At 41.5% G+C, this 27,512-nt stretch overlaps 1 protein-coding gene across 1 annotated transcript in view; it reads right to left on the bottom strand.

Moving 5' to 3' along the window:
* The window catches only part of LOC306978365 (disintegrin and metalloproteinase domain-containing protein 12-like), a gene marked incomplete at its 3' end in the record, with an annotated part of 168,752 nt that overhangs the window by 14,417 nt on the left and 126,823 nt on the right, over window positions 1–27,512 (bottom strand). The window contains exons 12-20 of the mRNA XM_079576888.1: window positions 17,938–18,115; window positions 12,355–12,444; window positions 12,009–12,204; window positions 11,786–11,894; window positions 10,106–10,304; window positions 8,510–8,587; window positions 5,825–5,933; window positions 3,880–4,015; window positions 465–576 (exon numbers count right to left, since the gene is read on the bottom strand). Of these exons, the coding sequence (XP_079433014.1) occupies window positions 465–576; window positions 3,880–4,015; window positions 5,825–5,933; window positions 8,510–8,587; window positions 10,106–10,304; window positions 11,786–11,894; window positions 12,009–12,204; window positions 12,355–12,444; window positions 17,938–18,115 (1,207 nt within the window). The remainder of the gene's footprint in view (window positions 1–464; window positions 577–3,879; window positions 4,016–5,824; window positions 5,934–8,509; window positions 8,588–10,105; window positions 10,305–11,785; window positions 11,895–12,008; window positions 12,205–12,354; window positions 12,445–17,937; window positions 18,116–27,512) is intronic.

Below are 27,512 nucleotides of genomic sequence, written 5' to 3'. Positions count from 1 at the left end.
ACGATGTTACAAATCGCAGCTAAATGTGCCATCAGCCCACTGGAAATACAGGACTTTTCTCTCTATGTGCATATTTACTTTTATAAAAGCGAAATTAAATGTTGATAAAGTTGATTATCTTATTCTTTAAACCCGTGTGGCTCCTCTTGCGAGTGCAGCCGCATCTAGACCCGCCCTCCTCCGCATATCTGCGCAGACTGACCCGGGAGTTTCCTGGTGTTTGAAGAATGTGGTGAATTGACTTTTGATTAATTCATCCTGCTCTTCACTTTGTCCCTACATAATATTTCAGCCGTGAGATATTGTGGAGGGATATATTTTGCGCCCAAAGTGTGTTAAAAAGTAGCGGCTTATAGTCCGGAAATTGCGATAGAGTGAATTCCTGTTTATTTCCATTAAACGAATACAGGAGCCATTCCTATTTTATTTGGCAGAACTTAATACTTATGCGTGATGTAAATTACCTTAAAGATGGCGGCGGTCTGGGTCTGAGGCTGAGGTGGGGCAGATCGTGAGGGGGACGCTGGGGCCGGAGGAGGAGGAGGGTTAGGGGCCGAGGAGCCACCGCTCACAGACCTGCCATAGAAAAAACAGAAATGCATCAATGATCAGAAATAAAATAACATAATTTGAACCCTTTTCAGGAAAAAATGGAGCTCACTTATATTAAAATTACTACAAGATCAAATATAAACTTATTTTATTAAAGTGACAGTCTGTAAGTTAGCAAAGTGAGGAGAGGTAGATACAAATTTGAAAGGAAACAATCGGATTCCTCCCCTCTTTAACCAGAAAGCCCTTCTTAGTTTGCAAAATGAGGAGAGCAGGAACAGAATATTAAAAAGTAAAGGATCAGCTCCTCCCCCTCCTCCTGATTGGACCTGACAGGCTGATTCACAGGGAAAGCTCCTCTCATTGGTCGACGCGGGAGGACACTGGATCCGGGAAGTTGGGACTTTATAAAAAAATATATTTATATATTATAACAGTCAAAATTCTGGACCTGGTCAATATTGCACAATTCATAACATTTGTAAAACGTTTAGACTTCCAGACTATCACTTTAAAGGAACTAGTGACAAGGACAAGTGACTCTGCAACTGGTGAAATGTGCCTATAAAATTGTGAAGATTACAGATGCAGCAAATCTGTTGGGAAATCTAGGAATGAGTTTAGACCACAACTAACATTTTATAGTGGGTAATGCCTCTTTCATAGTTTGAAATGAAAACATCAGGCCTTTAATTGCTGTGGAATCAAACTCACTGTTTGACTGGATGCAATTATTAAGCACCAAAGGCTACAATTATTCCTGTAAAGTCATCTGCAAACAATATCTTGTCTCCATGGGGTCTCATTACGTGTAATAAACCTCTGCACGTCCTGAAGTGCATTAGCAAAGCTGTATGTCCAAGGTTAAAACACTTATAGACGTAAAATGTGCCCGGTGATCTGAATTTGGATTCGCAACAAATTGCAATTAGGCATTTTCCCCAGTCGGTCAACAGTTCAGGATTTCACCTATAGATTAATGCAACGTGGATAAAATGCCGTGCCCAAGGACAATACGAGTCCCGAACGGTTGGTGAGTAAATACAATTTTTAAAAGGTTGTGCCGAGCTAAAAACCTTGAAGCATAAACACAATATGAAAGCTGCGATGTGGGACTTTTCAGAGTTTGTTTTCCAGCTAAAGCCATCCCTCTCCCACCAAGGCTCCCCCACATAAATGTAAATCTGTATTTCGTTGCAATGGGAATATAAATTAATGCCGCTCATTGGTCGGCGAAGATAAATATAACTGTAATTACACTCGTTCATTACGGCACTTAAGACTGTAATGCGTATTCTAATAGAGAAATGACAGCGATTACAGTGAGTAAAAGGAGCCGAGCGCGTGACCGAGTGAGTAAATGAACCCACTCAGCACCTGCCAGCTCCACATGATGCATTCATACAGTAAACACCTGCGCTTCCACGGAGGGATCTCAGGGATTGGAGAATGTCAGGCCCGTGAGAGAATGTGCTGAGCTAAATGTCCTGTCATGGTGAGAGAAATAAAAAGAAATGTCACGCTGTGCTTCCGCCATACCGGTTTATGACAATATCTCATGAAGAACTGACAGAGGGGATTGTAAACTCGTCTCTCCTCGTCCTGTATGTTACATTGTCTACTTGTGATTCAAATTTTTCTATCATGGAGAAAAACGTGGTTAAAGAAGTGGATAAAGCTGTAGAACTTGTAGTACAGTCACAGTTTAGGCCTCGCTGTCATGAAATCTCCGACAATTTGCTGAATATCTCCTCTCTCTTCATTCCTTGTCACACTTTACAGACAATAAAACAAGAAAATGTCTTCGAAATGGCTGTTGGAGTTCTTATAAAAGTGCACAAGATGTATTTACAGGTATACAGTGGAAAAAAATGCCATTTTGTCTGAGATAAAAATGACTCAAAAGTGCTTGAAATATTGGGATTTGTGCTGATTTTGAGCGCTCTTATTGCCAATGGAAAAAGCATGTTTTTATTGTTTTTGTCTTATTAAAAGTGTACAATTTGTTCCATTGGCGATCTTATGAGCATAAATTGTCTTAAAGCAGAACTAAGTAACTTGTTTACCTTAATAAATCCTTTCCGTAGTCCCTCAGCGGATTGCAACTTCGCTGCCTACGGGTCGGAGGCCCCAATACACATTAATGGAATCACGAAGAAGAAGCTAACAGGCTAACGGGCAAAGCAAACTGCGGGCTAGCGCCACTTAAACAGTATTTACAGCCAAGTTAGAGTGAGAAAGATTATCTCCATTGTGTAATTGGATGTACAATATCCTTCTCTCCCTTTGTCTTTTCTGTCAGTGTCGTATTTACTCTCACGGACAATTAGTAAGTAAAAAAACGCAACATGCTACGACACCTGCAGTGGCGCTTATGGCCTCTAGGGGCATGAGTTACTTAGTTCTGCTTTAATCCAAGACGTTATAAAGCAATTCCTCTAAGATAAGATTGTTTTCATTCACAGACATAAATACATTTCCTTTCCTTTCTTCTCAGGCAAGCGCTATTACTTTTTCTCCACAACTCGTCATTCAAATGTGATAAAATACAGTGGAATATTTCAATTTGTAGCAGTGCCATGTTTGATTAAATTACATAAAGGGGTTTGTCTCCACAGTGATTAATGCACGGTGATTACTTTCCATCACGGTGGTCTCGACGATGCTCCAGGATCAATTGTTTTTAAGAAGCAGGTGTTCAGCAGGCAAGGTTAGCGATAGTAGCCTAGCTTAGCAATAGCATGAAGTCCGGGAATTTGCAGTTCTGGATCTGCAGCGGCTCCAGTCTGCAGGTTTACGACTGTGCCTTGATAAACCTCGAAGCACTGCGGTGCGGTAAACCTGCAGATCCAGGACTGCAGATTCACGGACGTCTTTTGTATTGGACCCGATCCAGTCATTAAATCCAATCCGGATCGGCACATCCCTACTAGAGACCACCGTGATGGAAAGTAAAGGCGCCATGCTAGCTTTGCTTAACCTCTTAACCCCGACCATAACCAAGCACATTTTCTCCTGTTCGGCTTAACCCAAATCTAAACGCTTTAGGCCAGTGTAAAGCTAAGACCTACAAAACTGATCTAAACTTTGTTGCTGCATTGTTATTGCTTTATTATTGTGTCATTTTGTCACTTTTTTGTTACGTGTTGCCCTTTTGTCCCTATATTGTAGTGTTTTCATCGCCTTTTTGCTGTGTATTTATCCCTCTATTAATCATGTTTTTGTTGAGTTTTTGTTTTACAGCTTACAGGCCAGTGCAATGCCTCATTTGATAGCTAAGACCTTGTAGTTCCTAAAAACTGACAAAAACACTTGAAGCCACTGCACCTGAGCTTCTCCAGAGGGCTCTTGTTGCGGGTGAACATCAGCCCCAGCAGAGACTTCCTCTTCAGGCAGAACAGCACACCGGCGCCCAGGACGGAGAGCAGGGCGACCAGCATCCCCGCCATCACACTGCTGTGGTCTGGAACACAAACAAAGGGAGATGACGCACTGATGCAGATTGCTACTTAACACTTGAGGAGGCGGGTTTTCCTTTTGCCGTAAATTCAGCCCGTAAGACACATCACCTGCTGCTAAACACTTCCCAACGTCTGCCCACTAGGGAAAACCTACGTAAACAAGAGATACCTAAATAAGACAATCTGTAACGTAGACATCATAAAAATTAAAAAGAACAGTAGTAGCGTCTGCTTTGCTGCTGCTCCGTGACACTGTTTTTAGCACGGCTCATTTTTGTTCATGATTTATGCATAAGCTGCGTTAAGTGGAAGTGAGGTACGGTGTAATTGACTGCGTGGGCGCTCTGTGCGGGAATTAACTCACGTAATGTTTTACTACAAAATAAAGGGCCTACGCTTTTTCACATCTGACTGAAAGCTTTGGAGAAAAATGCAACTTCTTTGACATTACTCTCGAAGGAAAAGACCCGAGCAGAGCTGAAAATGCAAATGTTCTGTTTGGAGGGATTCCTAACACGTCTGAGGAGCAGCTTGTGTGAGATGTTCTGGAGATAAAGGTGTCATGTTAAGATGATTTAGACACGCTGAGGGAAGAGCAGGTGCTTTTCATGTTCATGACAAAGACATGTCGTTTGGGATCAGGCGGGATTTCTTTCAAATACAATGTGATTGACAAGTGCATTAATCCATCAGAGAAGAAAAGTGACAAAAGTGGGATATTAACGCAACAAAAACGCAACCAAAAAGTGACAATAATGCAAAAAAAAAGTCTGGATTTTTTTTTTTTTTTAAATGCAAAAAAAAGTGACAAAAATGTGACAAAAATGTGACAAAAAAGCAACAAAAAACATGATGAAAAAGTGACAAAAATATGATGAAAACATGACAAAAAAGGCAACAAAAACTGACAATAAAAAGTGACAATAATGCAAAAGAAACGTGACAAAAATCCAGATTTTTTTTTTACAAAAAATGCGAAAAAAGTGACAAAAAAGCAAAAAAAAGTGACACAAGTGCGACAAAAAAGTGACATAAAAGTGACAAAAACGCAACAAAAAACGTGATGAAAAAGTGATAAAAATATGACGAAAACATGACAAAAAAGGCAACAAAAACTGACAATAAAAAGTGACAACGCAAAAAAAACGTGAAAAAAATCCAGAAAAAATGCCCCCCAAAAATGCAAAAAAAAAAACGGACAAAAATGCGACAAAAAAGTGATAAAAAAGTAACAAAAATGCAACAAAAAAGCGACAAAAATGCAACAAAATCGCTGAAAAAAAACTCAATGAAAAAGTGACAACAACATGACGAAAAGGTCATGTTTTCGTCATGACCTTTTCGTCATCGAGTTGCCTTGTGTACGAAATGGTATAAATAAAGTTGCCTTTTTGCCACAAAAACATGAGGATAAAAGGAGTCATTAGCAGCTCAACACAAATCAACACAAATACTGTTTCAATATACTTTCAATAAATGGCAACAAGACGAAGCATCAACATCTACTTTACACCGGCACATTCTTTTTAAGTACATTACAAGAAATTATTGGTTGATTAAGTCTTCCCGTCTGTGATTGGATCGACCAAACTTTTAGAGACTTGATTGGATATTAGCTAAGTTCCAGACGGTCCTGCTTCTGAACAGATACAAAAAGCAGGAGTGGATCAAAATTAGAGCTATCAGGAAACAGGAGGCCTGAAGGAAGAACAAGGAGGAGTTTTATGGGAGTTGTTAAACGTTGAGTGTGAGATTAGCGGATGTGGAAGGTACACACTGTAGCTGCAGTCGTATTAGCACTGTTTTGTTACCTGCCAGTCTGATGGGGCCGCTGTCCACACTGCCTCCAAATCCAGACTTGTCACAGAACGGAGGAGACCAGTGGGCTTCGCAGTGGCAGTTCTTGTTGTTGTTGCACACCTTAAAAGAAAAATCACCACAACAATATTAACTACTACTATTATTACGAACGGAATCTGAAATGCAGGCACAATACAAGAACTCGCACTAGCTTAAAGTATCCCACGATTGCCTGTAGTAGCCAGAATAAACATCAACACTCTTAATAGCGTCTCTTTATTCAGTCAACAGCCCCAGACATGTTCATAATCACTCGAGCCTGGCAAATACGGCCGAATGGGAAGCTGGGGCTAACAAATGAGCTTGCACTTTGGCTTAATAAATGCATAGGAAAACAATTGATGACCAAATTGCTGAGCTAATTTTCTTGCCGCATTAAGTCAACAGACCAAGCCGCTACCAGATGTTGCACTTTAGGAAGCAATCCACCAGAGAGCAACGCCACATGGCGGGGAAGCATTGTTCGAATTACAAAGCACTGTGCGAGGTCCTTGCGCTCGGAGCCATTTTGAAACTTTTTATTGTCTTCATGTCTTGCCGAGAAGAGGAAGAATGAAATAAGAGGATATTCCTGTAGTGTAATAAGATACAGGTGAGGGACTATTTGGAAAGCAAGCATCTGGGGCTGATTGTTGTGCAAAGGGGTTACCTGTTGGAGAAAAGCTTTAAAGGAAGCTTGTGCGTGATTAGCAGCAACACGGCAGCCCCGTTAACAAGACAGATAAGGCTGGAGCTTATCGGTCTGGGTGGACCGGCAAACGTGGACCCGGGGCTGTTATGATACTACCTACTCCTGAGAGGATTGGTCAGGACTGCCATAACCACATCTCCTTCTACTTTACGTTAAACAGATTCACTAATTTCAAAAGTATTTGCTCTGGACCAGATGAAAATGTATTCAGACCAGCACTGTTTGGTCCACTTTAAACGGACAAGGGTTCGTTTTGAACCCTGGTCCGGATTTTTTATTCAGGTGTGAACACAACAAACAAATCCTGTTGCTGATCAAAGAACCAGACCGAGACCCACTTTTTCAGGTGGTCTCGGTCCAGCTTCCAATTGGACTCTGGTCCGGTTCGCTCCAGGTGTGAATATAAACCACTGTTGATCCGAAACAACTGCGGGATACATGCGCCTCTTTGGGCTTAACAAGCCACCGTAGCAAGGCACCGTGAGAAAAGTTATCCCTTCGCGGCTGCTAACGCTAATACAGGATGGAAGCTACAAACAATGAGCCGTGGACAGACCCGGAGCCTCCTGGATGTTTGGGCAGATGCACGAACACAACTGCTAGAAAAGACACACAAAAATGCGTTCGTGTTTAGCGAGAAAATGAAGGAGACGGGCTTCGAGCGTCTCCTGAACAGCCACAGCGTTAAAGTGGAAAAAACGTCGCCAAACTTAATGAAAGTACGAGACGCATTAAAGAAGAGGAGGATCAAAACCAACAGTTTGTCCCATGGACATTATAGAAACAAACAGCTCAGCAGACGACCCTTCATCCGCACAAAACACCTCTTACTCCAGCTGCTCCGGTGAAGCTGAGGTTAAAGGTCAGTGGTTTAGCCTCTCACGTTTCTTTTATTATCATAGTAAGCGTCAAATTTTGAATGGGAGCCTCGACCGTCACCCACGTGTATGTGTTTACAAAATATACTTCTCTTGCAAAAAGTGCAGTCTGAATACGAACTGCACCAAACGGAAAAAAAAGTCTGCTTCTGATCCGGAACAAACAAGTGGAGCAAAGGACTTTTCTGGTCTGACTACACGGTCCCATTTGATTTAACAAAGCCCTGCTGCTCCTGTCATCTGAGGGGCCTACCATCATTCTGTAACAAAAACAGCCTTTACTCCTTTCTCAGACCGTCTTTTCTCCATATGGACCTCCATGTTGTCAAAGGTATAGGTTAGTGGCTTTAAGATGGAGATGTACTGCTGACTGTGGGTCACTGCTGCTCTCCCTGCAGTGCTGATATAACCTCTTGTGATGCGGCTATGTTCCCCCGATATTTAAATCCCTACAACAATAAAATGGTAAGAGACTAAACCAGGTGCTGCAATGTAGGAGGAGATCCAATATCAACTGTAGATTTGAGAAGATGACGATAATTCCTCTATGGATTCATGGAAAAGGCGTGTGATTCATGTCCCGCCTGCCTCAGACTTTTGACGCGTGACATTTAAGAGAAAATGCAATCTTCCACTTCAGCACTCAAAGTCAAACGCGGCGCCCTGCGCATCCCCGCTCGTCTCTGTCGCGGCCTTTAGATCTCCAGCGCTGGATTTGGGGACAAGGACGAGAGCTGTAGAGTATGATGAATGGTGTTTAAGGCGGGACACAAATGAAGCCATTACAGCTAATTGATTGAGGCCTTCAGAGTCCAGGATGATGGATTACACGCAGGACCCGATGGCATCTTACCAGGCGTATGTGCGTTTGGACATATTACCACGAAATACGGGCCTTGTGGTGGTAGAAATGTGAGGATTTCGATCATAGGTAAACAATAATAGATCTTTCTGCTAGACTCGGAAATGTTTTACCACTGTTTTGGCTTGAAATGTTGTCACTTCCATGTTCCGTACAAGAAAAAGAACTGCTGAATCTAAAAGTACCTCGGTGGAACAGAACTCACCCCTCGTCCGCTGCACTTGGACGCGCACTCATGAACGCCGAACACACTCACGTTCTGGCACTGCCGGTTCAAGCACATCTATGGGAAAAAACAAAAGAAAAGCTTACAGGGTTTTCATATCAATACAATAAAACTTTATCATGAAAATGTCTGCTGCAAGATCACTCTTCTAAAGCTTTTTTAACCTCCTAACCCCCACCTTAACCAAGTGCATTTTCTCCAGTTCAGCATTACCTAAATCTAACAGCTTTCTGACTGGAGCTTACAGACTATGGCTCTCATTTGAAAGCTAAGACCTGCAAAGCTGATGTAAATGGATCTTCTTCTTTGCGTTGTTGCTGTGTTGTCGTCACTTTTTTGACACTCTTTTTCATCACATTTTTTCACTTTTTGTTGCTCTTTTATGGCTTTTCTGTTGCATTTTAATCACAATTTAGATTCTTTTTTGTGCCATTTTTGTCCCTTTTTCATCACATTTTTGTCTCTTTTTCATCACATTTTTGTCTCTTTTTCGTGACATTTTTTGTCCCTTTTTTGTGCCATTTTTGTCTTTTTCCCCCCACATTTTTGTCTCTTTTTCGTCCGATTTTTGTCTCTTTTTTGTCACATTTTTGACGTTTTTTTTTCATCACATTTTTGTCTTCTTTTGTCAAATTTCTTTCTCTTTTTCATGACATTTTTGTCTCTTTTTTTATCACATTTTTGTCTCATTTTCATCACATTTCTGGCTCTTTTTCATCACATTTTCATTGCGTTTTTTGTTGTGTTTTCATCCTCATTTTCTTCTTGATTTGTCGCTACTTTTATGCTTTTTTCCAAGATGCTTTTAGATTTAAGTTATGCCAAACTGCAGAAAATGTGCTCAGTGGGTTAACCCATTAAAAATGATATCATGCAGAAAACGATGTATGACTAGAAAACTCCTTGGATGTGGGTTCACACCAGCTACTCTGCAAATTGAACGATAGAGACTTGACCATGAACAGGATCAGAACAAGTTTGGTGAAGGTAAATTAGTCTCAAATTCATGCATGTCTATTTCAGAATATGTGGGATTTTCTCTTAGTCTGGAGGCACGCTTTGAAATATATGTAATTAATACAAAAAAACATACAATTAACGTGACTGATTGCCTTACACGGCCACTACAACATGTCAGACAGACTAAAAAAAGGCATTTTCAGCTCAGATTGTGAGAGAAAGATTATGATGAAATAATAGCAGGATACACCCAAAAAAACTGTGCTTCCAAAAGTGTCAAGACTCATCACGTTCTCCATTTATCTTCAGCATCTGTGGCTGTTTATTTTATCCTCGCATGGTTTAAACTGTTTTACTGAAGTGAGGAGCTGTTTGCAGAGAAACACAAACAGTCCAATAAATCTTAGGCATTTCGCGTGGAGACAGGAAGTGGAAAACCAGGACAGTTTTATGCAAGATATTCAGATGTATTCGCAAAGACTCGGGACCCATCAATCACTGTGGAGCGAAGATGCGAGAAATATTGTAGGCAAAATGGCAGCGATGTGAACAGTACCTTCTGTGCGCCAGTCAACTAAGAACTAATGATGATGTAGTTTCAAACATAGCTCTCACCAGGCCATTTCCACACTTGGTTCCCGTCAGGACCAGACCCGGATCGGGCATGTCGTCTCCCAGATAAACGTGCGTCCCTCTGCACAAAATCCTGCCCCCTTCCTTAAGAGGGATGTTGGTTTCTATGGAGACAGCATTCGTGCCGATGACGGGACGGTTCGCACCGCCCTGACACTGGATCTTACCACATTTGGCGTCACTGTGAACAAAAAAAACATGGAATAAATTCATATTTACTAAGGGGTGAAGTCAGTATCAACAATCCCAGTGCCTGTGAGTAAAATGTGGACTCTGAGTGGGTGTTAAATATATTCAGGCCAGGATGTATCATTCACATAGCAACAAATGCATTTTCATGAAAATTACCAACATGACATAGAAGTTATGTAAATCTCTAGAGACTGGCGCCTGTCAATATCGCTGTGCAAAGCTTTATACACAATTCATTATTTGTGAAAGTCAGCTTGGTCCACTTCCTTGTTTCTGTCCAACATTGACATACTGCCCCCTTTGGCTCGTGATGTTACTACGCCCTGTGAACACAAACCAGACTGAGGTGGATTAACCAAGTGGACAGATTGAATTTTCAACCCCCAAACTTTGTAGTTCTTTTAAATGGACTATACAAAGTTTAAAAATGTTAAAATTATGTATTTTCCTCCCCCTACATGTTCCAACAATATCCTAAGATGTAGAATGAGCCCAGACCTGTTCACCACAACTGCCTCTAAAATCCTGCACTGTCACTCAAAAAGGTGTTAATTCGGGTCCGAAGTGCCGTCGTGCACGAGCTTAACCCCTTAACTCCCACCTGAACCGAGCACATTTTCTCCAGTTTGGCTTTACCCCAGTCCAAAAGCTTCTGGTAAAAAGCTGTGAAAATAGCAACCAAACTGAGACAAAAACAAGGATGGAAATGTGACAAAAAAGTGAGAAAACATTGACAAAAAAGGGATGAAAAATGGATGAAAAAGTGGCAAAAATGTCACAAAAATGCCACAAGAAATTGATGAAAAATTGATGAAAAACTGACAAGAATGTGACAAAAAAATTACAAAAATGTGACCAAAAAAATGAGAAAAATGTGACAAAAAAATGACAAAAATTTGATTTAAAAAATGACAAAAAAAATAGAAAAATGTGACAAAAAATGACAAAATGTGACAAAAATGTGATAAAAAATTGACAAAAAGTGAAAAAAATGTGAAAAAAATTGACGAAAAAAATGACAAAAAAATGATTAAAAATTTCACAAAAAAATGACAAAAATGTGAAAAAAAATGACAAAAAAGTTACAAAAATGAGTTGAATACCCAACAAAAAAATGATGGAAAAAAAAAAATCTGATGACGTGAGGAAAAAGATCCTCTCGGTTCAGGCGGGAGTTAAGAGGTTAATATAGAAGGTGTAGTTACACGCATGACCTGAGGTGGCAGTACTGAGTATAAAATGGCTAACTTGCATCTAGCCCCTTTAAGTACTGTAGTGGTATCAATTTATTTCTTGTAGTAGAGCTAGGAATGTGTTTGGGCAGCAGCTCGGAGATTCTTCTCAACTACCTCTGACTTTCACGGCTTAAAAACGGGATAATTCAGGCATTGCACCTTTAAGTGACATGGATTCCTGTCAGTGAATCCAAGTCTCCCCCCCTCCAAGTCTTGTTTTTCTTTGTGCTCTTACCGCGGCTCACATTTGGCGAACAGCCCCTTGTTGTCTTTGCCACAGTTGCCGTAAGGGTCTCCTGCAGAGTTGACCCGCTCAAAGCAGATCCCCGGTGCTGGCTTGGCTCCTGTTATAAAGATTCGGAGCACAACTTAACAAAGGATTATTATAACTAACCTAAACGCTACAGTATTCATCTTAGTCCTAGTAAACGTTGTGTTTTGTTGGTTTCAATCCTGACCTTGTCCCCACAGAGTGATGCACTGCTGCTCGTGCGTCTGGCAGATGCCGTTGTAGCAGTACCCGTCCACACTGAGGCAGGCGTGGCCATCGTGGAGGTAAACGTTGGCGGGACAGTGAGGGCTCGTTCCGGTGCAAAACTCAGGCAGGTCACACGAGTTACTGGACTCACGGCACGGCGTCCCGGCAGGCTTCAACTGTCAAGAAAAGGGTTATCAACTCAACAACCAATACGTGATAGGGAGGACATTGCACACTTCACATAGAAAAGTTACACATGGTCCAGGAATTCAAACATTTTGCACATCAAGCATTAGTTCTGGCAATAATCAGCACAAACATTGTACCTGACAGTCGTGGCAGCACTGTCCATGTGCGCACACGGCCTCTCCCTTCAGAGTGCAGGTGGTGGCATTACAACATGGATTCATACACTCCTGAAACACAGGGAAGAGAGAGTAAATAAAACATTTGCGAGGGAGACAGCAGGGGGAGGTAACGACAAATACACTCAATGCCGAGGGGAAAAAAAGGCACGTTATCGCACAGAAAACAGGGCTGCACTCAATATGAACAGACAACATGAGGAGCAAACATTGTAGAGTGTATATAGGCCTGGAGCAGAAGACATACGATTCAATATTAGATGATCAATGTTACAAAAAAATGGAATATGGAATCCCGTTATGTGCGAGATTGGTGCAGATGGTTCAGGGTGTCATCTTATAAGCAGAAGGTTGTGGTTTGAATCTTGACTACCGCAGGGCAGACTGTCTTTGTGACACTTCACCCATCGTTCCTGTATGAATGTGTTGGTGGTGTTTGGGAAGGCAGATGGTGCAGATTGGCAGCCTCATTTCTGTCAGTCTACCTCAGGGATGCCAAAAGTGCGGCCCGGGGACAAATCTGGCCCTCAGTTACATGGACTTCTTATTGAATTGGCACGCGTCGCCAGGGATTTTACATTTTTTTGTTGTACTGAAAGTTTGATCATTGTACACTAATGGTAAAGGATAAATAGACTGAACTTATATAGCGCTTCCCCTCCTGGAAAGCGGTGGAGGGGTTTGAGCGCCCGAATGATTCTGGGGGCTCTGTTGTCAGGGGTTTCGTGCCCCTGGTAGGGTTTCTCATGACAAACAGGTCCTAGGTGATGGGTCAGACAAAGAGCGGTTCAGAAGCCCCTAATGAGAGACCAACAGGCCCGGTGAGAACCATGAGGCCGTCCTTCTGTGGACCCGCCACCTGCAGGAGGAGCCATAATGGGCTGGTGCAATATGATTTGGGCAGCTCCAACAGTTGCCCCCACGACCCAAGAACGGACAAGTGGAAGATGGATGGATGGATGGATGGATGGATGGATGGATATATAGCGCTTTTCTGTCTTTATCAAGCCCAAAGCGCTTTACAGTAAGGAACCAGTCACCCATTCACGCTCTCATTCATACACAAATGTACGCAGACACTGGAGGCAAGTAGGATGAAGTGTCTTACCCATGGACACAACGACAGTGTGCATTTGCGGGAGCTGGGATTCGAACCCACGACCTTCCGATCACGAGACGACTCGTTCTACCTTAGTAAGAGCCTAATGCAGGTATGGGGCACTGTATTCCACACTGTATACACGTAAACCTCAAGGCACCTGTGACTTCAATTCACGAACAAGGATCCCCTTTGGAGCATTAAAAGATATAAAAGACATATAGCGAAGCGAGGAATGGATCGACAGTTTGAGACAAACACTGTTGAATGGGCATGGCTGGTACAAATAGTGCATCAGGGTAATTAGAGGCGTGGTTAGGCAGAGGCAGGAGAGGTTGGTTGTGAGAAAAATGGGTTGGTTGATGGGTTGTCCTACTCCTGAACCTACAGTATGCATCCATCCATCCATCCATCCATCCCTCCATCCATCCCTCCATCCATCCCTCCATCCATCCATCCATCCATCCATCCATCCATCCATCCATCCATCCATCCGTATTGGGTAACTTATACCTGTGTAAAAATTGACTACAAAGATTGTCTGACGGGTTATTTCATCAGGCCACAACCATGCAGTGACGGAAGATGGCTAACAACTGCTGCAGAGATTACCTGACCATTTTCCATGTCCTTCCACCGAGTAAACCCAGTTGGCTACATCCACCTACATATATTGTCTTAGCCATGATCTCCTATAAAGTCAGTGGCTCGAAGCTTCCCTCGAGGTCCCCTCCCACTGTTATAGCTCCATTATTTCAGACCACACCGGAGCAGATGGACGGAGCAAAAGAAGGTACAGGCCCGACACCATTAGGAGGACGTTTCCCATGATCCCGCGGGGAAAGAGAAGACGTCCGAGCACTGAGGCGACAGAGCTAAGAGGCGTAACCGGTGACTTTGATAGGGAACAGTTTTTAATGAGGGTGCAGCGGTGCCTGTGTGACTTGGCAGTGTTTTGTATAAGGCTTTGTAGTCGGTGCTGGCTCTTCCCTGTGTGGATTACTACAGTATTGTGTGGGAAAAACAAGGGCAGCTTCAGTCCCGTCTCTGGCTCAAACTTCAGTACAAAATACAGACGAGCATGCTTTTACTTTATTTGAAATGAAATGAGGTTTGCCTGGACTCTGACTATTGCGTGGCAAGATAATCGATCCTAAATGTACGTTTTAATGGTAGCAACAGTGTAAGAAGTAAGAAGAAATAGTAAGAAATAGTAATCAGAATCGGTGCAAACGTACGTAGCAGTAAAACCTTTACCACCAATTGCAAAGGGAATTGTCAAAAAAAGAACAGCCTGAAAAATTCCTTCATGAAACACTCTGCCCTGGAGCTACTTACCCCTTTGATTACCCTCTCTTGGCATATTGATTGAGCTCCAGTGAGTTTTTTTAAACTTGTGGGGCCACTACAAAAACTCATGTTGTGCAGTAAAATGCAATATTGATCTAAAACAGGAGAAACAAACTATCCAGTAGTTTCACTTCCTGACTTTCGCCGCAAGCCCCTCCCCTCTGGCCACCGTTTGCTGAGCAGCTGCTTCAATAAAAGGGGGAAAAAATGTGCGGCTCGGGTGGCTGTAGTGAAGTTTTGGCGAGTGATTTTACCTTGCGATGAGTGGACTGAACTTAGCAAGAGATCGAGAGGTGTGGAAAGCATTCAAAGATTACTCAAAGCTGTGCGAGTGGGTCTAAACACAACTCCAGGTATGTTTTGGATGAGAGAACATTGTAACATGGCAAAAATCTCTAAAAAAAAAAAGTAGGCATAATAGCCATTCTTTAAGGGTCAATTAAGTATTATAACTCTAAAATGTGTAATTGGAAATACTGTACAACTTTGGAAAACCAACGCTTACAAAAACACACCTCGACTATAGGATTGTCGCACATTTTCTCACATACTGCCTTTGCATAATTTAACTTCAAACTCTCCCATAAAGCAATGTTTTCATATTTCATGGCCATGTGTTGTCCCTAAGCTGTTTCTCCTTCCACCGTCGGCTGTGACTAACCAGTCTGAAAGCGATGAGCGCAGATGCAGGTTGATTTGAATAATTCACCGGTCGACATTGTGAAACTGTCAGCTGTGGGAGAACTGCATTACACAGAGCACAATGCCAAGAATATATTTACATTTACTCCTATCGCTAAGCTCGTTTTTGCGGAAGAAAGGAAAAGCGTTTGGATTATGGGAACATGGTGGTCTAAGCTTTCCAATGAGAGACGAAGCGCTTGTGTTTACGGAGGGCTCTGTTTGCTTGCGCTCCTGTCAGGAAATGAACAAGAGACAAGCAACTCGGTGAAACTGTGAAACAAATGCATCCATCTGACCTCCTCCTCTGCAAACTCATCTTCTCTGACACTAACTTTGCATCTTCCTTCCCGAATAAATCTACTCTTTGGTCTAACTCTGCTCAGAGTACTAGAGGATATTTTTGAGGATCTGTAGTATTTGCGTTGAGAACGTTTCTAAAAAGGTTCCATGGGAAAAATTAAATGTGGCTGTCAAATGCCACTGACGGATAATGAAAAAGAAGCTTTGTCCCTGGTTTGTTACCGTACATGGGGTGAATTCGGGCACAATTTTCGTCTTTTAGAAGTTGCTTTCCCAATCTCAATAAACTGATTTATATGGTTTTCTCGAGCCAATACTTCAGTCATCCACTTAAAGGGATATTTCAGGATTTTTGACATAGGGCCTCATTTCCTAGTTATCCAGAGTGTTGTTGATTTGTGGAGATTTTTTTCTTTTTTAAATTCTTGCAGTCCTTATATTTGAACAGTTTAGTGGGGCTAGGCTAGTACTAGGCTAGTACTAGGCTAGCGCATGTCTATGGTAACTAGTAGCCTGCATTAATAACCTCTTCAAATATATCGGGGAGTCCTCCAAACGTTACCATATCTGATTTGTAGTAACGCCGGCCACAGGTAAACAAACTACTGTAGATCCGGTAACCTAGCAGATCACTCCGCCGCTGCGTAGCTTACAACCAGGAAGCTGAAGGTCTTTAAAATGCAAAATGAATATATTTCAATAATTATTCAGTCAACACAGACATTTATATGGTTAGTCTGGTGTTATAAGTGATTTGCCTCAGGTGCACTGTGCTTGGGTCAGACTGTTTTTAATGCAGGCTACTAGTTACCATAGACATGCACTAGCCTAGCACTAGCCTAGCACCACTAAACTCTTCAAATATAAAAACTGCATGAATTTAAAAAAAAAAAAAAAATATATATATATATATATATATATATATATATATATATATATCTCCAGAAATCAATAACACTCTGGATAACTAGGAAATGAGACCCTATGTCAAAAATTCTGAAATATCCCTTTAAGGTACAATATGGCACTTTTTATGTGAAAAGAAAAGGTCTTGATATGAATGAAATCAGGTACTTTGACCACCACTGCCAGTGCCTAAAGTTTACAGTACTTAAAGGAATAGGCCACCGTTTTTGCATACTGAGATATGTTGCGAGATATGTCTTACCTTAGCTTTGACGAGTTCTAGGACTTGTCTGGTCTTCACCCGTGCCTTCAATCACGTAAACACATGAGCGCAGTCGGCGTTAGCATTTAGCCTCTCCCCCTCTCCACTATAGCTCCAAAACAGGTCAAGATAGAAGCTTCCAAGCTCTTCTTCGAACTACTCCTGGTATTATTACGCCTTACAATATAGTTCCCCCTTTTTTCCGCTTAGAAAATCCACATTGTTTAATTTTGTGTAATTATACTTTGTAGTGTAACACTTCACGTAACCATATTTAAATAGGGAAAGAGCTTGGTAGCTTCTATCTTGACCAGTTTTGGAGCTATACTGGAGAGCAGGAGAGGCTAAATGCTAACGCCGTCTGTGCTGTGTTTACGTGATTGAAGGCACGGGGGAAGATCAGACAGGTCCTAAAAAACTCGTCAAAGCTAAGGTAAGAACATATCTCAGTATGTAAAAACGGCGGCCTATTCCTTTAAGCAGTACACCAAAGCTGAGCCATGGAATTGTAAGTTTTATCTAAAGTTTTATGCCCGTCATTTTTAACCAGTTGTGAGAGACTTTTCCAGGATATGTATTCTTTCCCAAACCCTTTCATTTGATTCTACGATTGCTTCCTGCTTAACTACAACACAAAAAAGCTGAAAGTACTGCATGCTACTGTAATGCACAGTCAGATGTAGGGACACCGGCAGACTGGCCCCCATGCCCTCAATCTCCCTTGGTTAACCCTGCATATTGCTTCACACTGCAGCCGCACAGGTTGGGCTCACGTGAATTTGATGATGTCAAGATCGCAGATGGGGAGCAGGGGCCGGAATTACGCTTTATGGAAGTGGGACTATCTTTTTCTAATAAGCAACCAAACAGAAAGTACCTCATCAATTTTGTCAGTGATTTTCATGTACAAATATTGTAATTGAATTGCGTGCTGAACTCTGACCTCTGGCTCTCCGCAGTCGCACTCCTCGCCCTCCTCCACGTAGCCGTTGCCGCATTTCTGCCCGCCGTAAAGCACCTTGATTTCGGGCATGTTGAACAGACACATGCCCACGCCCTTCTCAAAACTGGCCGACAAGTCCTTCTTGCTGCAGCTGCTGAAGACGGTGGGGAACGGGTACCTGCCAAAAATGTACACAGACATCCAGTTAGTCAAGACACAGTGGTACTTGTAGCCGCACAGAAAAGACTGACACAATATACAGTATTATATGCCAATAAAGATACTAAAGAGGGAGTATCATGCTTTTTGCAGGTATTTGGTAAAAAACACAAATGCATCCTTATCACTATCTTAGACTTCGTTGGTGATCAGAAACAGATAAAACAAAATATACATCGGTTTCACTTCCCGATCCTCCAAGTGAGGTTCCATAAGCCCCTCCCACCCCCCTCCTCATGCTCCCCTTCACTGTGCAGCTTCAATAAAGAGAGAAAAAAGAAGAAATATACAGTGGGGGAAAAAAAGTATTTGGTCAGTTCCCCATAGACTTTCTATTGGATTTCAGCTAAATACTTTACGCTGTGGCTCATGTGGCTATAGTGAAGTTATGATGAATGTTTTTACTTCGCAATGAGATGATTGGGAAGATTAGGTTAAAGGAACAGGCCACCATTTTTACATAATGAGGTATGTTCTTACCTGAGCTTAGACGAGATGATACGTACCTGTCTGGTCTTTCTGAGTGCCCTCAGTCACGCAAAACGACCAAACATGTTATATTCCTGTAGCTCCAAATGGGGTGACGTTAGAAGCGACCATGCTCTTCCACGCGCACAAAGACCAGACAGGTACGCATCAACTCGTCTAAGCTCAGGTAAGAACATATCTCAGCATGGAAAAACGGTGGCCTATTCCTTTAAGGTATAGATTAAGGTATACTTTATTGATCCCCGGAGGGAAATTCCTTCTCTGCATTTGACCCGTCCTTTCACTGGAACAACCTGTAAGGAGCGGCGGGCAGCTGCATTAGGTGGGCATATGGGGACCCGGCTCCAGATGTGGAGCCAACAAGAGATCAAGAGGTGAAGAAAGCCTATCCTGGATAATTAAGACCTCAGGAGGAGCTTTGTGTAGCCACTGGGGAATATGCAAAGATTTCTCAAAGATGACCTAAAGATTAATCAAAGATGAGGGAGTGGCTCGAAACACAGCTGGTACATTTTTGATGACATCTATAAAGTTGAATTAAATATGAATATAGTCTTTTTGTTATCTTCTTTTTTGTTTTAACTTGAGACCCCAGGATAATCAATCAGACAATCAAACAAACAAACATATAGGGTTTGCAGGTGAAACGTCTCGCCCAAGGAAAAAACTACATAGAATGTATTGCTCAACGATGGCTATCATCTATATCAGGGGTGTCCAAACTTTTTTCATGGGGGGCCGCATACTGAAGCGTACACAGGGTGAAGGGCCATAGATCGATGGTTAGTGCCACAAAACTTTTGACTAGCAGAGGTTTAAATTGCACCTCACGCCTTTATTTATGCTCAAAACCTTCATGCCAGCTCTGTCTCACAGTAAAAGGTTAGTTGTTTGGTTAGAATTGTGTAGAATTATTACATTTCAAATAAAAAGGACTATCTCTGATGATGTGTCCCGATTCAGCAAGAAGGTTGAGGGCCACCAAAAATTGGTCTGAGGGCCGCATTTGGCCCCCGGGCCGCATTTTGGACAACCCTGATCTATATCAACAGGTTGTACAACCCAGAACAAAGTCACATGTTCAATTCCTGGGCATTTACTAGAGTAGTTTGCATATTCTCCCTGCATTTGGGTGGATTTCCTCCTGGAACTCCGGTTTCCTCCATCAACCCAAAACATGCTCAATATGATACCCTTTCAGACCAAATGTAGCTCAAAAACTGTAGATGGGCCGCTGAAGCCTACAGAGTCCAAAAAGGAGACAACTCAATGGTCCCTCTATCCAGGCCCCAACATAAAAGACGTAGGAGATGAGCACGAACACAACCGCGCCGGCGTCACGTCCCCTCTTCTCTGCGATGCAATCAGCCCTAATTGCCGCTAATCACAAAGGCAATTAACCGCGAGAGCTCAGCGACCTCTTCAAACGCGCCCCATCAGCTTCACGGCTGTCACACAACCCCTCTGACTCCCCCTAAGAGGAGAAACACAACTGATAACAGGCATTTCATGGTACAGACTCCAGCTGAGAGAAAATGTGTCTCAAAACGAGCATAAATGTTGATAGATGGTTGTTTTGTTTGGTGTTTTTGTACAGTGGAGAGGTCGGCACAGCTGGGGGGGGCGACCCGGGGCGCTCTGCAGTCTAGACCTCATGTGGCTTTAAATGGATTTATTGCAGCGTTTTGTGATAACTGTTGTGCTCAGAAATCGCCAGTGGCCAATCGTGTCGGGCACTATTTTGAAGAGCGATGAAACCACACTTTAAAACAGCAATGGTTTCGTATTTCTTCAGTATTTTGTCGTAAAATGTATTAGTGGGATTTATGAGTTATGAGCAAAGATAGCACAGCAACACAACAGAAAACAAGAAATCCTTGTTCATTTTAGTTACTGTACATATTCTATTTTATTTGATGTCTTAGTCTTTAGCTTTAGTCACAACTCTTTCTATTTTTGTCAGCAAAAATTTAATGTAAATTTTGTTAACGTAATCTTTAAGAGGAACTAAGTAACTTGTTTACCTTAATAAATCCTTTTTGTAGTCCCTCTGGGGATAATATAAGTGTTAGTGGGATGATTGGGGGTCTTTTATCTCCCCCTTGTGTCTCGAAAACCACAATTGCAACTGTCCTGCCTCGGGGTCGAAGCCACCAATACACACTAATGGAATCACGAAGAAGAAGCTAATAGGCTAACGGGCAAAGCTAACTGCGGGCTAGCGCCGCTTAAACAGTATTTACAGCCAAGTTTGAGAGAAAAAAATGATCTCCATTGTGTAAGTGGATGTACAATATCTCTCTTTCCCTTTGTCTTTTCTGTCAGAGTAGTATTTACTCTCACGGACAATTAATGAGTAAAAAATGCAACATGCTACGACATCGGCAGTGACCTCTAGGGGCATGAGTTACATAGTTCTGCTTTAAACTTCCCAACCAAAAAATGTCACCACTTTCACCATGGTGTTGTTTCAATAAGCTTCTGCAATGTCAAGTTCTTGTATTGATGATGGGAGAGTGTGAGCACTGCGAAAAGCCTTCTCCAGCACATCCCAAAGATCTGGACTCATCAGTGGCCAATCCATGTGTGAAAATGATCCCAGAACAACTCTTTCACAATGTGAGCCCGATGAATCGTGGCATTGCCATCTTGGGATATGCCTGTGCCATTTGGAGAGAAGAAAATGGAATAACCTGGTCATTCAGGATGTTCAGGTCGTCAACTGATCTCATTCTCTGGACACATCGTTGCACAGATCACAGTGCATCTATTCAATACTGTTTCACAAACATAAACAAAGCACATTAGATTTGAATAATATGAGGCTCTTTCAAACTGTCCCTGAAAGTTCGGATAATTTCGTCCATTGTTGCATTTTTTAAATAAGATTTAAAAAAAAATCTGGATATTTTAGTCATGGTTTCAGTCTAATTAAGTGTAGTTAGTGTCATTTAGTAGAAATATATAGACAAAATTAACACTGTATCTTGCAATTGTACAGAGCCCATGTCAGGCACTGAAAATAAACCATATCTTCTAAAGAATATTGTAGCTTTAGGGCCTTGGAGCTGTTCCATACAAGCCACGGTGTCCCATTCAACGCACAAGTTTGGAGTTTATATTTTTGGGAACTAATAGACCTCTAAATGAATAGCAGTTTCAGCTCTCACATACTACAGCGTGTGTCGTGTGACCTAATTTTCTTCTTTCATTAATTTCCTTCGCATGTCACTGCCAACCCCCAAACTCCCTATGTACGCAGGGGTTGTGCGAGGTGACAGCTGTGGAGATCAGAGTGAAATCATACTGAAATGAAACAGAGAAAGAAACGTAGGAAAGTGGGAAAAGCCGTAATGCATCTTATAATTGCTCTCTCCAGTTTCGCCTTGTGCAGCCCCAGAGGGATAAGGGGTTGCTACACAGGCGGGCCACATACTTAGCTCGCACTGTTGTAAATGTCCTCGTCGCCCTCGAAGCCCTGAGCTGAAATTGACTAACCTGCTTGTTTTTGCCACATCCATTATTCTGCCACGAAGTCCCAAACTGCTGACATACTGTACATGACACACTCCCGGAGGTGGAAGTAATCAGCTACATGCTACAAATGCTAACTCCTCATTTTACCATTATTTTGTTATTCTTTTCGGTAAACTGCTGTGGTCTTCTTTGTGCTGTTGTAAAGTGCTATATAAACAAAAACTGACTGACTGTTGATTGATGCATGAACCGAACTTTAAAGGAATTGCTCCAGGGTGTGTGATGTGGTTAAAGTTTTCCCACAATGCCATTCTGAGCTCCTAAAGCGCACTATACATTTTCTTTCAAAATACAATATTTACCCAATGCATTAAACTGTTCCGAACAAACTCAGAACAGACATATTTTTATAGATAATTTGACACCTCCACTGTAACTGCAAACATCGCTCTTCAACGTGACTCGGTGAAGTGTTTTAAAATGGACATATTATGCATAATTGTGGCTTACAGACTTATTTTGGAGAGCCTCAGCATTGATTTTTCACATTTTCAAACTTGAATCAATGTCTGTGCATGGAAATGAAGACACTTTATAACTATTTACAAGTGTATACAAGCAGTACTGTATTTTCCGGACAATAAGTGGCTCCGGCACCAGCCAAACAATGCTTAACGAAGAAGAAAAAAACATATATAAGTCACTCCGAAGTCGCACCAGCCTTGGCAACTATTTGGGCATGGGGGCGTAACTGCACCACTGACAAGCCTCTCCTGGCAGCACGTTGTTCAAACACCCATTTGCGAACTCATTCCTCTTCACCCTCGCAAGTTGTTACGTTTTTGTCTGCTGCTTGATTATTTATTTTTGGGTGGTACAGGAGCAGCAGATACTGGTACACAAGCCTAGAGCGCCCTCTAGTGGCTATCAGTATAAAAAATAACAAACATGTGAAATAATATATTTTGATATATAAGTCGCACCTGAGTATAAGTCACACCCCAAGCCAAACTATGAAAAAACGTGCGAATTATAGTCCGGATAATACGGTAATTCTTTTTGGTGAAGGCATACAACAACATGCAGGAAATATAAATATATGATGCACAGGAAGCATCTAAAGTAAATAGGGCGACCTGCCTGCAACCAATATTCGATATACTGTATGATCCAGTGTATTTCAGAGCAAAACCACTATTGCTTCATCTCTATCCTAAAACAGAGAAGGCTCCACAGAAGAGCACATCTTACAGGATCAGTACAGGATTCTACAGTATAGTCCTCACCTCAATGTTCTATTCTTTTCTCGACACCGTCACGGCTCTGTCTCCAGCTGTTTCTCATGAGATCTGAGCAGAAATAATGAGTCTCCCGTGCAAAAGCGCGTGGGTCTGGAGGAGCGGGAACGCTGATGGCGGGGCGAGGGTGAAGTACAGCGGATGGCATTCGGCAGCTGAGGTCCCCGCGGCGACGGCATCTGCGCCAGCCAGGCCCGCTTTTGGTTTAGGCTGGGGGGGGGGTTACTAATAGGAACATCTGGGTCTGATCGGGACGTCCCATCCAGACAAGTGCTGACCTCATGGGAGTCTAACCCGCAACCACAACACAAGACCGAGGGTGACTTTCTGACCTCTGAGTTCAGGCTCATTTACTGGTTTTGCGGGGTATTAACTGCGAATGGAGAGACACAGATGCATTTTTTTCAAAAAACGCTTTCATGTGGTCCTTACCATGGGTGCTGGTTTACGAAAAGGGTTCTGTCTGTCTGTCTGTCTGTCTGTCTGTCTGTATCTCTCTATCTCTCTCTCTCTCTCTCTCTCTCTATCTATCTGTCTAGCAATCTGTCTAGCAATCTATCTGTCTAACACTCTATCTATCTATCTATCTATCTATCTATCTATCTATCTATCTATCTATCTATATATATATATATATATATATATATATATATATATATATATATATATATCTCTGTCAAGCAATCTATCTATCAATCTATCTATCTGTCTCTCTATCTGTCTATCTATCTATCTATCTATCATCTATCTCTATCTCTCTATCTCTCTCTGTCTAGCAATCTATCTATCTATCTATCTATCTATCTATCTATCTATCTATCTATCTATCTATCTATCTATCTATCTATCTCTCTCTGTCTAGCAATCTATCTGTCTATCTGTCTATCTATCTATCTATCTATCTATCTATCTATCTATCTATCTATCTATCTATCTATCTATCTATCTATCTATCTATCTCTCTCTGTCTAGCAATCTATCTGTCTATCTGTCTATCTATCTATCTATCTATCTATCTATCTATCTATCTATCTATCTATCTATCTATCTATCTATCTATCTATCTATCTATCTATCTATCTATCTATCTATCTGTCTCTCTATCTATCTATCTATCTGTCTCTCTATCTATCTATCTATCTATCTATCTATCTATCTATCTATCTATCTATCTATCTATCTATCTGTCTCTCTGTCTCTCTATCTATCTCTCTGTCTCTCTATCAATCTATCTATCTATCCATCCATCTCTCGACAGTGCTACAGGAAGACTACAATGCGTTGAAAGTTGACTGCAGCGCTGAATAAAGTGCGCGTGTGGAGGTCAGTGGGAGGTCTCCTGATAAAAGCCGAGTCTCCAGTCTATTACAGTGGTCTGTGATCTGCACTAACACAATGATAAGGCTCTGAAATCCGGCGGTCTTTGAACTTCACACGGGGCCCCACTGCACTGACAGGCAACAGGCAGAAGGGAGCAGCGGGAGGGGAGCGTACAGAGGTTGAAACAAACCAATCTAAATATGGATACATTATTAATTGGTTACTGTACAACATCAGATGTATTAAATTGGTTTTATTTCAGTGCTTACTGGTTAAGAGGACTCAGAGCGCTTCAGGAAGGACATTGAGCAAACGGTACAGAACCAGCAACATCAAAGGTTCCATAGTGTATCAGTAGTATAAAAGTAGTAGCTAATAATAGTATTTCAAAGGTTTCTGCATTAAACTGAAAAATCTAGACCACACAAAACAAGGCATTCAAATACAATTAATCTTGCCGCCATTTTTTCCAGCATTACTTTAAAACTAATATGCTTTATAGAGGCTTTTACAACAACTTTAATCACCTTCGCATTGGCATTTTTTGTAATACAGTACAACTTACCCCCCGCCTTAAACGAGGGCATTTTCTCCAGTTCGGCTTTACCCAAATCTAAAAAGTTCTTGACTGGAGGTGACAGTCTATAGGTCAGGGTAACACCTCACTTGAAAGCTAAGACCTACAAAACTCATTTAAGTCACTTTTCTTACATTACTATTCATGACTTTGTTGCCACTTTTCTTTTGGGGCATTTTTGTCACTTTCTTTTTAATTACTTTTCCATCACATTTTTGTCAATTTTGTCAATTTTTTGTAAATTTTTTGTCACGTTTTTGTCAAATTTTCGTCAATTTTTTTTATTTTTTTTGGTCACATTTTCGTCACATTTTCATCATATTTGTGCGATATTTTCATCACATTTTCATCAATTTTTCCGCGTTTCCATCCTCGTTCCCGTCTCATTTTTGTCGCAAGCCTTTTCAAGAAGCTTTTAGATTTGGGTAAAGCCAAACTGGAGAAAATGTGCTCGGTTCAGGGGGGGCTAAGAAGTTAGGCTTCTTAACTATAGGCCAGAGTAACTCCACATTTGAAAGCTGAAGACCTACAAAACTGATCGTGACTTTTTTGTCGTGTTTTCGTAGTTTTTTTCATTGCATTTTTGTCACCTCTTTGTCGCCCTTTTGCTGTGTTTTGTCACACTTTATCAGGTTTTTGTTGACATCTTTTCTAATCGCTTTTTTGTGGTGTTTTTATTGGTTTTTGTGCTGCTTTTTTATAGCTTTTCTGATGTGTTTTCGGCACTTTTTCACCTCCTTTTTGCCACTTTATGTTGCGTTTTCATCTCTCTATAGTCATGTTTTTGTCGCTTTTTCATTGAGTTATTGTTCCTTTTGCAGCACGTTTTTGTCGCTCATTTGACTCTTTCTTGCTTTTTTTTTAGATTTGGGTAAAGCTAAACTGGAGAAAAGGAGGGTTAAGAGTGTGTGTTAATGTATGTGTCCAGAAAATACCCCTAGGTTCTTGGACGTTATAAAATGCAATTATGCAACAGTGTTTTGTCTTTAGCTACATTTTCAACAAAACACTCCACTCAATACTGATTAATCCATGTTTAGTTGATCACTTTGTTATTGTTGTTATTGATTTGCTTTCTTGTAATTCCATGCAACTGTGAACCACACTGAATCGCCTTGTGTATGAATCGCGCTCTACAAATAAACTTACCTCGCCTTGCCTCTAATAATCAACTCCAGATTAACTCGGTTTTCCCATTGCGGTCCGACTGTCTGGCCTTGTGTTTCTGATCAGAGAGAGCTGAATGGAGCGGATCCAAAACATCCTGCACTGAACGTTTATGTCAAATAATTTCAGCCATAAAACCATGAATCAGGGCAGGCTTTCCTTTCCAATGACGCATCTGCCAAAACATTTTCTCCTCAAAAGTTACCAAGAAACACTTTGTACATGTGCGGGAACTTATTGGTTTCTGTTGGAAGAGGGACGAAGACTCAAAAAAGAAATTGGTTCAAGTATCTGACGTTTTTATCTGCGACACAATTTTATTATAGGGGGCAGTAATTCACATTTTATTAACAGTTTTATAGGGAGGATGATATGAGTTGATATATGGTCAATCTTTGGGTAATTGTTGAGAAAGGAGTAAAAGGCTTTTGTTTCATGAGGATACTTTGGGCTCGGATTCTGAAATAAGTAGCAGCAGTTGTATAGTCAGTTAATGATGAATATATTTAAGTTTTTAGGTGAACAAACTGGTCCAAACCACTTGACAATGACGATTATTTTAAATTAAGCTGAGATTCGTGAGCTGCGACTGTGCAGTGGAGCTGAAAGACACTGTTGGTGACTTGAAAACATGATGAAATCCAAACAACGCCATGTTTTTGACAAAAATCGGATGTTATCGGCAAAACATTATGCATGGTTCGTTGTTAGCGCATTGTCAAAGTTGTTGCATCATCTCCGGTTAGCAAAATATTGTACATGCACTGCAGTTTTTCAAGGCGACACCCTGGATGACCTCGTGGGCAGAAATGAGGCTTGAAAACTTTCCTTTTTGCCACCTCATCATTGATATTTCACGTTTTAAAGTGGATATATGTAAAACTGACTTTAAATCATTGACAATTTAGAAGCTTCTTCTTCTATAGTCTTCATTCTGTACCTCCTGATTACAATTACATCATTGTACAAACCCAAAAACCGTCCTCCACATTTTTAAAGCTCATAATTCAACATTATCGCTGCTGGAG

Source organism: Gobius niger (assembly GCF_951799975.1).
Source record: "Gobius niger genome assembly, chromosome: 19".
NCBI lineage: Eukaryota > Metazoa > Chordata > Actinopteri > Gobiiformes > Gobiidae > Gobius > Gobius niger.
Note: the sequence above shows the minus strand (reverse complement) of the source record. Positions and strands in the feature narration are given on the sequence as shown.